Raw genomic sequence first — 12,739 nt, 5'->3', positions numbered from 1 at the left:
AAATATATTTCTGCCCTTACAAAGTGGCTTACAACAGAAATGTTAAAAACAAAGGAATTGACAAATAACATAATAAAACCAGCTTCAGTTAAAAATCATATACAGAGGGTCAGCAAAAAAAAAAAACACCTTGCTGGAAAGAAAGAATTTAGTATCCATTTTAAGGCCACAAAAGATAGGCCATGTATCCAGGGGAGGCAATTCCACTGAAAAGGCCTCTGAAAAGATACTGACCCTGATTGACCTTTGTGTCAGCCCTAAGAGTGGCATCTTTGATTTTGGGGCCTGGGCAGGTTCATAGGGATGTAGGCAATACTTCAAAGTTTAAGAAAATTGAACACAAATCTAACATAAATATTTGAAACTGGTAAATTTGAGATGAGATAGTATTGCATATTAACGTTACAGACATTATTGAATTCTGAAACTCCAGGTGGAAGAGTGAGATGCAAAATCTGAGCTGTGAGAGATGGGTTATTACTTACATGAAAGTCAGATAGGGTGACAGGTTGTGTTGTAATCCCATAGTATCTTAAATTTGAGTATTTATCATAATGTTTCCATGTCAAACTCATACTGCAGTCATGTTTTATCAAAGTGGCTTTTCCCCTTCTGTAACCAGGAGAGCTTCAAACTTTTGTTAAAGGAAAAATTAGGTTTGTGTGATTGCCTAATAATCATAAAAAAAGATTTGCTGGTTCTGTATTCACAAGCCTTATTGATTACTGATAGCAGTAAATGAAGTGTGTTATCCTTAGGTAACAATTTCCAGAGGGGTAGCCATGTCTGTTTCAGCAATAACAACCTATAAAGTGTGGGATGGAGCTCCAATTTCTAGAGCAAATGTGGGCACAAGGGTGAGAGGAACTGAATCTTCCCTCTGCTTGCTGCTTGAATAATGTAGCCATGGGGTAGGGAATCTTAGGCCCTCTGACATTCTCCAGATGCCTATGCTCCCATCTGCCAACATCATACAAGGCCTTTATATAAATCTTTGGCACAAACTAGAATATCTTAGGGCGGAAATTACTCACATGTTTCAGAGGAGTGCTTAGTACCTAGGAGCAGCACCTTAAAAAAATCTTTAAATATTCTTAGGTGAGGCTGTAAGTGCTGGTGGCAAACCAGGAGGAGTGCTGTCACTTGTAGCAGCAAACCAAAGAAATATACATCACAGATATAGTAACTGTCTATATATTTCATAAGCAAACACAATATCCAAATTCCAGAGAATTCTCTAAATGTGAGAATAAAATGCTGTGCTGTAGGAGGAAAATGAAATTTGAGCCTCTAGCATACTCCTTTAAAAAAAACTGGTTGTACACAGTGTCATTCAGCCAAATTAAGAATTGTCTTGCTTAACAACGGAGTAGTGTGTGCATATGAGATAGATCATCTGTTAAGAGATGATGGTTGAACAAATAAGTCATGAATTAAGGGGCATGTATACTTGGTAAAAAATGTTTAAAATGTAATAAAAGTTTGTATATTCACTTTTGCAAATAGAACCTAATATATTTTTATATGATATTGTTATTATGTTATTTGCTAGATTTGTATACCGCTCAACTGGCAAATGCCATTGGCATTTTGTTTTTGTAGTGTAATAATTAACTGTCACTCATACCTTCATTATTCAGCAGTGTGCTAAATGATTTGTAGTGTTGTGTAATGTTGAAATTATTTTTCTTTATTTTGCAGAGAATGCAGAGTCTATAGATCTTAAGCAGTTTTTTGATCTACATTTTTCACATATATATTATGTGTTCTTTGAAAATTTTGTGACTATTGAAATAGGTCTCAAACAGAAAGGTAAGAAATAAAAATTAAATATATGCCTTTGATTTGTAGTTTTAGTTTTTACATATATTGTTAGAATTACTACCCAGTGCTTTAATTTCTTCTGCACTGTCCTGATTTTGAAAAACAAACAAATAGGTAATTATCTATAGAGACATTTACTGTCCTGTTGATTTGGCAATAAGATATGACTCTACCTGCTATTTGCAGTAATAAAGTATGATTCTATGGCCACAATACAGGGAACTTACCCACCAGAGTTTTTCTGAGTACTTCTCTTTCAGTAGTTCACACTTGCAGATCTCAAAAGGATTTTTCAGACTTTTCCAAATGCCAATGTGAAATATAAAGCAGTTTCTCTAATTTCATTTGAGATCATTTAGTTTGTTTGTTTCTGTTACAATAGCAGTGTTTGGCCTAACTTGAACATCTTTTCTTTTCCAACTGATGATGGAAAACTTTTTCATCATCCCACATTGAATTTTTGCTTAGTGACTAGTTATGAGAGAATTATTATTGTATTGTCACCCAGAATGGGTGTATACAAAACAGTCACAAAAGTCAGTATACAGTGCTGTCACTTTGCTTATGTCATGTAATGCAATACCAATAGCATATGCTGGCGTGACTGATTTTCCAGGGAGCAACAGCATTAGATACTGCCCAAAGTTAAGATGGCTGCACAATAATCAGGGTGCGTGGTGATCTTACTCTCACAGCAAGTCATCATACGCCATCTGAAATGGATACGCAAGTAATTGAAAGCACACCTTTATTTTACTTACTTATTTTCTACAGTTATATAACACCTTTCTGCCAATGCATTCAAGACAGTTCAGAGTTTTAAGTAATGGCATATACCAGTGATGGGCAACATGTGACCCACCAGAAGTTTTGGCCTACAGCTCCCATAATCCCTCACCATTAGCTATGCTGGCTAAGGCTGATAGGAATTGTCCTCTGTGTCTCTTGTTTACCTGTGAGGCAGGAGGTGGAAAGATCGCTAACACAACCACTTCTAGGAGGGGAGGAGCCAGTGATAGCTGGTCTCACCAGGCTTTGATGTCTCATCTTGATCTCTGAGGCAGCTAGGTAAAATTACATATATTTGAAAGGATTTTTTTCTTTTTACAGAATTATAGGTATTTTCACTATCTAATCTTTTTCTTTTGGCAAATTCATTTCTTGTTATAAAACAGAAACAACCAAACAAAAATACATCCATACAGCTAGCATATACAGAAAATGCCATCTGATAAATAGCAGTGAGGTAAACATTTCTCCTCCAAACATTTATTGCTCAATCCACAGATTATTGCAACACATACAAACTTAAATTTTTACAATACTGTTAATGTATTGTCTTAAATGCATATTCCAGTGATTAATGAACTTTGTTTATGAATCTGTTTGGTACGCATCCTTTTTTACAGCATTTATAAGATGTAAGTTCACAGTGCAATCCTATGCATATCTAGTGGGAAAGGTCACATGTAGTTCAATAGGACTTGCTCCCAGGTAAGTGTAGGATTGCACTGCAGTTAAATATGCTATAGGCCAAAGTTGCTCATATAAATTTATTATAGAGGGAGCAAATTTCCAATTAGAAGTATTTACTTGTATTGCCGTAGTTGGTAAACATGTCATTTCTAATTCTCTTGCTTTTATCATGGAACCATAAAAGATTCATACATGGAAATTTATGTTCCTCTTGTTGTTTTATCTAAAACATATCCATATAGTCTAAAAGGGCCCCTGAGTCCATCCATAGAAGTTGCACTCCTGGGAGGGAGCAGGGCGGGAGAGGCCACAGAATACAAAAGAGCCTGGACTCTCCTCTTCCCTCTCTTCCCCGCCCAGTGGAATGCCTCATTTTTTACCTCTATGAGGTCATGCAAGATCGCTTTTGTGACCTTGGGAAGCAACCGCCATGGTTCCTTTTGTAGCAGCTGTGAGGGGGCAGTGCGAAGGGTTCCCACCCCAAAGTCGTAGCAGCAGTCCCTGAAATCAGCATTGTTCTGTAAATACTTTCTTAGGCCATAGCTAGACCTACCTCATAATCCGCGACGGAGGAGGGAAGATCTCGCTTTTTGATTAATGTGAGATCCCTCCTCCGTTTACACGTGAGGCGTGCCGACCTCACGAGGAGAGATGTTGCGCCCGCCATTTTTTTTAAAGACACAGGAGCACACGAACACTCGTGCGCTAAAGGTAAGATTTTTTTAAATTTTAAGTACTTTTCCCACTCCCCCCAACTCTAGCACCATTGGCCACAGCGCTCCTGAGGAATCACGTGGAGCCGGGTCAAACCGCGGCAATGGGCCACACGCAAGATCCTGGGGCAAGAGAGGGATGATCCCTCCCTGATCCCAGGATCCCCTGTGTGTCATGTGGATGCACAGGAACAATCCTGGGGTTCGCCCCACGATTTTGCCCAGTCTAGCTAAGGCCTTAGCCACTTCAGGTGAACTGCCCATATTAGTTAAGATATAATTTTTTGCCGTGAATTCAATGCTTACATACATCCTATGTCAAAGGTGATTTTAAAAAGGAAACAAGTTAGGCAATAAATTCATTTGAACTACGCCAATTTGGCCAGTTATGAAAGAGGTAGACTTTCTCACTGAGCTATATCCTTTAAGATGCCCAATATTTTAAGATGCCTTTTTAATAATGTGCTGCTTTTAATAATGTATTAGTTTTAAATGTTTTAATTAGTTATATGTATTTTATGGTGTTTGCATTTATGTTGTACCCCGCCTCGATCCAGAGGGAGAGATGGGTAATAAATATATTATTATTAGTAGTAGTATTAATTTCCGGTATTAATTTATTATGATATTGTCCAATTTATCTTATAATTAGACCCTCAAGTACTTAATAGGCTTCATCATGGAATATAAAATTTGTTTTAGTTTTCTACATGTTAAAGCTTGTCCATTTGGTTTTATTTTTATTTATCTCATACCCAGAAATTGTACTAAATTATGACGTAATTGAAATAAACTTGCAAGAGTTTCCTGGCTAAACTAATATTAGAACTATATCATCTACATAAAGACATAATTTCATATCCTGCTTATCCATTATCACTAATTGTTGAAAACAAACTCTTTTTGAATTTAGGTCACAAGTCACAGAGGGAAGAACTAGATGCGATACTTTTTATTTTTGAGGTAAGATTCCTCTAATGTACAATTTCTTATACCACTATATTGTAAATCTTTAATTGTGATCATTTTGTTATACACATTTTTATTCTTGTTGTTTAAGCAATAAAGCGGTAAACTAAAATGGAAAGTTTAGGATTATACTGTAATAATTTCACATTTTCAGACCTTTGAATTTTAGTTAGGTTGTCTTGTTTGATTTTTTTACATTACTAGGAGTCAGATGACAAAAGAGAGAGTACCATATAGGTGATTTTAATTGGCGACAAGCCAGAAAGCGTGTTTAGGCATACCAGAGACTTGTCTACTTAGATGGACTTTGTTTTAATTCCATGTCATATTGGCTACTGTTACTAATGAAATTCCCCCTAATTTGAAAAGGCATGTGCCATGCAGTGTGATGGTTTGACTATTAGGAGAGAAAGCTCCGAACACTTCTGGGCATACATTTCTCTGGATTCTTAGAGAACTGTATTGATGTCTGATGTTTAGACTTCTTGTATCCTTATGGCTGGGATAAACACTTGAAAAAGGGCACATATAAAATATCCATTCTTGCTTGCAACTTGCTGTATAGGTGGAAATTTCAAATTATTTGTTTTAAAATATAATATGCCAGTTAAAATAACATTTTAACTGGCATCCTTGAGTTCAGCAAATGAAGTTATAAAAGCTAAGAAAGCTTTTATAACACTAAAAAAGAAAACTTGAGTCGATAGTAATCTGAAGTGCCAATTTACCTACAGTTCCAAGGCAACCTGCAGTATCCTGTAACAGATCATCACGGGTTGGGGGTATGGAATTACAGTGACTTGTTTATTTACAAGAGTGGCATTTCTGTCATTTCAAAACACATTTCTTTTACGTTTTCCTGTGAAATGACAGCATTGGTTTTGCATAAATTTGTAAGCAACTCACCCTGATGATGAATGCTGAGATGGAAGCTTTATTCAAATGAAAAAGTGGTTAACAAACTTGTAAGAATCTTGAAATAGAGCCCTGTAAAGAAAAACAAGGCCACCTTCAGTTATTTTAAAGGTAATGCAGGCTATAATTGTGTTAAATAACATGAATTCATGCAAGCTCTTTATAACCTTAAATTAATAGTTTTAGTAACATTAGATTATGAGTACTTGCTCACTTTTCTTATTACATTAGAGAAGTGTGTTTTCATCCCTGGTGGTGGGATATCTATCATTAGATGATGCCTGACAGAGAGCAGCCATTTCCCTCCAAAAACTGAACTGTGTATTTAGATGTTGATTGTTCTTTTTGTAGAAAATTTTACAACTTCTTCCAGAGAGAATTCATCAAAGATGGCAATTTCACAGTATTGGTATGTATTGGTAATGCAGTCACAATATTACCACATTTACTAGTTTAATTAGTATTTTTTAAAACATTTGAAACATGATTAACTGAAATCTATCTTATAAAGTATGATCTATTGCCATTTTTAATGTTCTGTTGTGAGGGGGTGGATTCAGATGCCATGGGGATGGCTATTTGATGACCTGTGAGCTGGACCTAGCTTCAGGGTTACTTTATATGGCCTCTGGCAACATTAGATTTTAATTAGGGTGTCATAAAAAGTTTGATCACAGTTTCAGTGATCAATGATAAGTTCTAATAATTAGGAAGATTTTGCACTTCAATGGTATCTCTCTTTTGGATTTTGTATCTAATGCTGCGATGTGCTTGAGTGATGGAAATGCTAAATGGAACTTAACCACTTGTGGGGTGGGGTGTCCAGTTTTCACGGGAGAATACACTTCTGGCCTGCAGACCACTGTCAGCAAAACAGAACAGCAGGTCAGATATTGCCCATCTATGCCTTAGAATATGTAACTCAAGAAACTTCTTTTATTCAGCATTGATTAAGATAAGTTAAGAAAGATTCCTTATGTGTGCTATTCTACTAATTATGCATACTAATGTATGCAGCATATGCTAGCATAAGTAATGTTGATTAGCTTTTTTAAAACTCTGGATTACCATGAGCAAGTCATCATGCTAGTATATAATGCTTGATCACTTGATCACTCCCACTTGATCACTTCAGTTTCATGTCTGATCTGCGAAATCTGGCCTGTCTATCCCCCAACAAGCCACTCACAAGCGAGAGTCATAACCACAGGGTTTCCGTGATGTGAGAACCAGGTCATTGAGTTACAAAAACACAACAAAATTCATTAATTTATAAAAAGATTCATTATTGGAATTCATATTTTGTGTGTTGCGGGAGGGGAGATTTCTTCTTCCCAGCACTGCCACCACGTATGGGGAAACTGCTCCTTCACTGGGCAATCCCACCTATGGGGTTTCTTGTTTATAGCAAATAAATTCTGGGCCTAAGGAACTCTCTTTCACTACAACTCAGAGTTCCACAAGCTGACCCTTTTCTGCTGCCACCAATTTTGTTTGAATAATTTAAAACCTCATAGTAAGTGATGTAAGGCTTGAGATGAGCACCAATAATGGAGACAATTAAACAAGTAATTTATTAAAAGGATATTTTGTACATAAGGGAATACTAACATTTACTTTGGGTTTTTCAAAAGTATGCTTGCTGACACTGCTTAAGCAGTCAGGAGACACTATTGCTTTTACAAGCCCCCAATGACTTCTTTTATTTTAGGCCAGATTCCAGAAACCTCCACCCCAGCCAAATACACTTACAGCCAGGTTCAGCTTCTGGGTACAGTCCTCCTCTGACACCAAGGGCCTTCCTAGACGAGGCCTTAGCGCGCCTTCTGTCCCGGCTTCCCTGCTGTGCGTCCAGATGACGCACAGGGGAATCCGGAGGCAGGCCGCGCTGAGGCCTCCTCCAACGCGCCATAAGCGAATTCGCTTATGGCGTGCCTTTTCCCCAGCTCCGGCGAGGAGCCACGAAAAGCCGCGGACCTGGCACAGCGCCTATAGTAGCGCTGTGCCCATCGGCGGGGGGGGCGAAGGCTGGGAGGGTGGGTGCCAGGGTGGGTGGCACGGGGGAGGGCGGGTGCGATCACGCCGCGCGCCGCCCGAGCCCGGGCAATGCCTGGCATGGGGCGGCGCCCCATGCCAGGCATTGCCTGGGCGGCGCGCGGCGTGATCGCACCCACCCTCCCCCGTGCCACCCACCCTGGCACCCACCCTCCCAGCCTTCGCCCCCCCCGGTAAACCCCCCCCCAAAAAAGCACTTACCTCTCCGGAGTCTTCGGGCCGCACCCGGCCCCTTTAAAATTAAAAAAAAAATGCTGGACGCCGCAGGGACGCGACGTCCCTGCGCGTCGTGCGTCTAGTAGCCTGGGGGAGGCGCGCTAACTTCAGCGCGCCTCGGCCCTGCCTCCCTGCCGGCGTAAGCCGGCAGGTCTAGCAAGGCCCCAAAGCTCCTCCTCTTGTATTTCTGGTTGCTTGAACAGTTTATCTTGGTTTTTTATTGCCTGCTTGTATAACCTTCTTCAGGCAAAATCTTAGGGCAGCCTCAGCCATAACATAGCCACTTGCCTCCCATTCCTGATCTTCACCAGCTGCATATAGCTTTCCTCAGAAAAAGAATAGCTTAATATTCAGGCCTTAACTATTCACTTTCTCCTTAGCTTTCTCCTAGTCCTTCCAAAACACCCTACACCAACCAGCAGACCTTCTCCTTCCCTGAGTACCGCATACTAACTAAACTATCAACTCCTTAACTGACATTTCTCAACCTCTCTTTTCCACCTAGCTAGAATTCCCAATCAGAATTTAATTTACTTGATCCAGGCCCCATCTAACAATATTCAAAATGATTCTCTCTCTCTCTCTCTCTCTCTCTCCCCCTTCAGAACATCACTGAGCAAATATTACACAGGCCTTTGACAGTAACGAAACAAGGACACAGGCCTGCTCAGAACATTATTACTTCACAGAGGCATTACAAAGTAAACATTTCATAACAACAACAACAATTATATAAAGGGCATTTCTTCATGGTGTGTGTATTTTTTTTAAAATTGCTATAATTATGAATAATACATATATTGGCTTCCCACAAAATCTGTTCCATTGAAGAATTAATTTTTAATGGCAAACTAGCTGTTATTTATTCAGAGGATTATATGTGCAAATACTTTATTGTTATAGGTAAAGTATAGTTCTGATCTGATTAAATGGATAGAGAAGGTGATTTTTCTCACTTCTGGCATTGAGCCTGTTGCCAGAGGACATCAAACTCACCGAGATTAATCTAGAGATTGCCAAGGACTTGTTAAGAAGACTTTATCAAGTCTGACCGAGAACTCTCACACCTTTCATTGACTATGAAGCAAATATTGAATATTGACAAATACTGTGTGATTTTCTTTTCAGGCTTGATTTTAAAGAAATTACTTCACACGGGGAATTCATTAAAGGTATGGCTGATAACCTTTAGGCACTCTTATCTTTAGGGGGACGGGAGGTGGTATTTTAAAAATCGTATTCTAATTTAGAAATCGTATTCAAGTCTCATTGAATTTAATGGGATGAATTTATTTGTTTTAGCATGGGAATCATACAGCTGTTGAAACTTTTCCTGTAAATAAATGTTAGAGTAAAATATTTTAACATCTCATTTTTTAAGATTCGTCGTGAAGGTGTACGTCTCTTCCTCTTATGGTTACAAGCACTTCAAAACAATTGTAGTAAAGAACAGCTGTGCATGTTTTCTTGCTTAATTCCTGGATTTCCACCACCACATTCTGAACATGGGCCTCAAACACTAGAAAATCTCATTAACCCTGTGATAAATGTTCAAGAAAGTAAGTATGTAATGATCATATTCCTACACTGTTTTTGTGATTATCAGCACAGTTCTAAGCATATTTACTCAGAAGTAGGTTCCTTTAAGTTTAATGTTGGGACTAATGTCTAAGACTGAAATAACAATGCAGTCTTTCACAAATGCTTTTGCACCCATGGAAGGGACTGCAGTTGGGCCTAGTGATCCCTTTTCCATAACTGCCTCCCTCTTGAGTTCTTACAAGCTGCAGTGTGCCAGCCATTAGTGGAAAGCGAGGCTAGTGTGCATGTCCTTTGGGATGATCCAGATCTCCTGAGAACCCTGTTTTTTAAGATACTCCTGCTCAGAGCAGACATAGACTCCTGAACGGGGGTTGGATTGTTTCAGGAGGCACACACATGGCTGTCATGTTGCAGCTCATGCACATCGAAGAAGCGGGTGGGGAAGGAAGAGAACGTAAGAGCTCTGCAGGATCAGACCAACAACCTATCTAATTCAACATTCTGTTCGCACAATAGCCGACCAGATTCCTATTGGAAGCCTGCAAACAGGACATGAGCACAGTTCTCCAGCAACTGATATTGGGATAATATATAGCCATCATGACTCATGATGGCTCAAAGAGGGCTCATTGGACTTTATGGTGATTTTTTTCCATGTGCATTGTTGTGACAGAATGGAATGTACCCTAAATATTGTAGTGATTCAAATAGTGGTTTATAGTTGAGCACAATAGAAAAATTGGTTCATTTACTTGGAAATGACTTTCCTTTAATAATGTTATGATTGAAAAAAACACCTTCCAAGTAAAGATAGCTATGTGGTTATGTCTATAAGGTGAGAATAATAGTGCCATTTAGCTTTCATAATGAAACACACCAAACTTGACAACCCAAATGTTTATCATTTGTACAGCACAAGTGACTGTAGAAGAAATTACTCCACTTGTCCAGCCACAATCAGGAGATAAAGGACAGGATGATCTAACAAGCTATTTTTTAGAAGCACTTTTGAAATACATAGTAATTCAGGTATGTCATCTTGGTTGCATTTTCTTGCATAAATGATTTTCTAACTGGTATATAATTTTACTATTGACTGCATGAGTTTCACTGCAATAAAATCTCTTTCTCTTGCCAAAAATGGCCATCTGTTTAAAGCTATTTTTAGCAGTCTAATCACAGAAAATATTGCTTTATGTTTGGTACGAATAATATGTATAACTTAGTTACTCAGAACATTTACAATAAAAGTATTATATTAATTTATAAACTTTTTATATTCATTTAGGAACTCACTATGTTCCTTCCCTCCATTACAGTGTTTTTATATGTTTAGCATTCTGTAGCAGAAATTTTGCAAAATTGAAATCATTGTGTAGTTTGTATTTAGTCAAATTTGACCAAGACCTTTGAGTAGGTTTGCAAAGTCAGGACTTGGATGGGGAGATCCAAAAAATCCTAGGGTCCCTGTGATGCACATTAGTGTCAAGTTGGATAAAAAAAAATAGATAGAGTTTGAGAACTGGAAGGGGAGACACACACACACACACACACACACACACACACAAACACAAACACCTTGTTTCCCCTCAAAACCGTATTCTCTGTTTGCCAAATTTATTCTTCCTTGTTTGTCTAGAAGATATAATTGATGCATATCTTATCTCTTTTATATAAATAAGAAGCAAACAGCATATGATGCATTGTGTCAAAGGGACTTCATTAAAATGTTATCCAGTCTTTAGACCTTTGGTTTTGTGCTAACTATAGAGTAGCCCCTAGATTCAGGCATTCTAATAAACTGCACACAGAGAGAGATTGACAATGTGTCAATTTATTTATTTATTTAAAAGATTTATATCCCGCCCTATATCACTAAGATCTCAGGGCAGCATACAGATAAAAACATACAGTATAAAACAATAAATATACACAGTTAAAAACAAATTAAACCATGATCCAAGTTAAAACAATATATAATTTAAAAGCAATAGATACAGTTAAAACAATGTGCCAGTGAGTTTAACCATCAAAGGCTTTGTTAAAAAGCCATGTTTTTACTTGGCGTCGAAATGAAATCAATGTTGGCACCAATAAATGTTTTTATTAATAATATCTCAAATACCTTGTATATTTGGTGTACATTGCTGCATCTATTTGCCTCTGAAATAAGCATAAATAATTCAAAATTCATATTGTAGGTCAAAAGTCTGGAATGGAAGAACAAAGAAAACCAAGAAAAGGGATTTTCATTCTTATTTTCATATTTTAAGAAATATTACTTGCCTTATATTTTTCCAAACATGTGTAAGGAGAGCAGCTTGTATAACCCTGTACTTGGTAAGCATCATTTCAATATCTCTTAGTATCATTCTCCATTTTGTAATATAATGTATGACACAATGGCATAGCGTTTTGTTTTCTTGTCTGTTTCTGAATGGCAGGTTTTCCATAGTGGTAGTGCTACAGTCAGCCTATAGCAAGTATAGCCATCTGCAACTCTATCCTATCCCTTTGTTATGGGAGGGAATGAGATTAGTTTGTAGTCTGAGAACAGATTTGTTAGGGATAAGAACTTTTAAGGAAATCAGTTGTGGAAATCAGTATATAGCCTCTAAAAGCGAAATTTAAAAAATGAAGCATGTTTTTGTCTTCCCTTGTGTGAGAATTCATCACAGGTCTGACACTAACATAGTAGTCTTCCCAATGCTGTAGTTCCAGTTATTGAGGTAAATATTGCAATTTTCTGCCGTTTAGGATTCAGACATTTGAGTGGTGATACGTTGCAATTCCCCGACCACCTTGCTTCAGCTTGGGAAGATGGCATTGTTTGGTTCAGCCATGGCCCGATGCTCCTCTGATTGCAACAACTAGGTCTGGAAGAGCACTTCAATATTTTAGTGGGTGGAAGCACTGCCTAACTATTCCAGCTATGTTTAGTCTGCTATGTAGTCCTTAAACCAAGTAGTATATATTTCATTGAGCAATATGTTGAGTCATGTAGTGTGAGAGATCGAATAATGGAGGCA

General features: G+C 38.0%; 1 protein-coding gene across 4 annotated transcripts in view; it reads left to right on the top strand.

Annotated features, from left to right (window-relative positions):
* The window catches only part of RALGAPA1 (Ral GTPase activating protein catalytic subunit alpha 1), a 174,620-nt gene that overhangs the window by 9,236 nt on the left and 152,645 nt on the right, over positions 1-12,739 (top strand). For all 4 annotated transcript variants that reach the window (XM_063117818.1, XM_063117817.1, XM_063117815.1 and 1 more), the window contains exons 2-8: positions 1,702-1,812; positions 4,927-4,976; positions 6,249-6,306; positions 9,297-9,340; positions 9,550-9,727; positions 10,624-10,739; positions 11,912-12,050. In XM_063117818.1, the coding sequence (XP_062973888.1) occupies positions 1,702-1,812; positions 4,927-4,976; positions 6,249-6,306; positions 9,297-9,340; positions 9,550-9,727; positions 10,624-10,739; positions 11,912-12,050 (696 nt within the window). The remainder of the gene's footprint in view (positions 1-1,701; positions 1,813-4,926; positions 4,977-6,248; positions 6,307-9,296; positions 9,341-9,549; positions 9,728-10,623; positions 10,740-11,911; positions 12,051-12,739) is intronic.

The sequence above is a fragment of the Elgaria multicarinata genome, chromosome 2 (assembly GCF_023053635.1).
Source record: "Elgaria multicarinata webbii isolate HBS135686 ecotype San Diego chromosome 2, rElgMul1.1.pri, whole genome shotgun sequence".
Lineage (NCBI taxonomy): Eukaryota > Metazoa > Chordata > Lepidosauria > Squamata > Anguidae > Elgaria > Elgaria multicarinata.
This window is presented reverse-complemented; position numbering and strand designations above follow the sequence as displayed.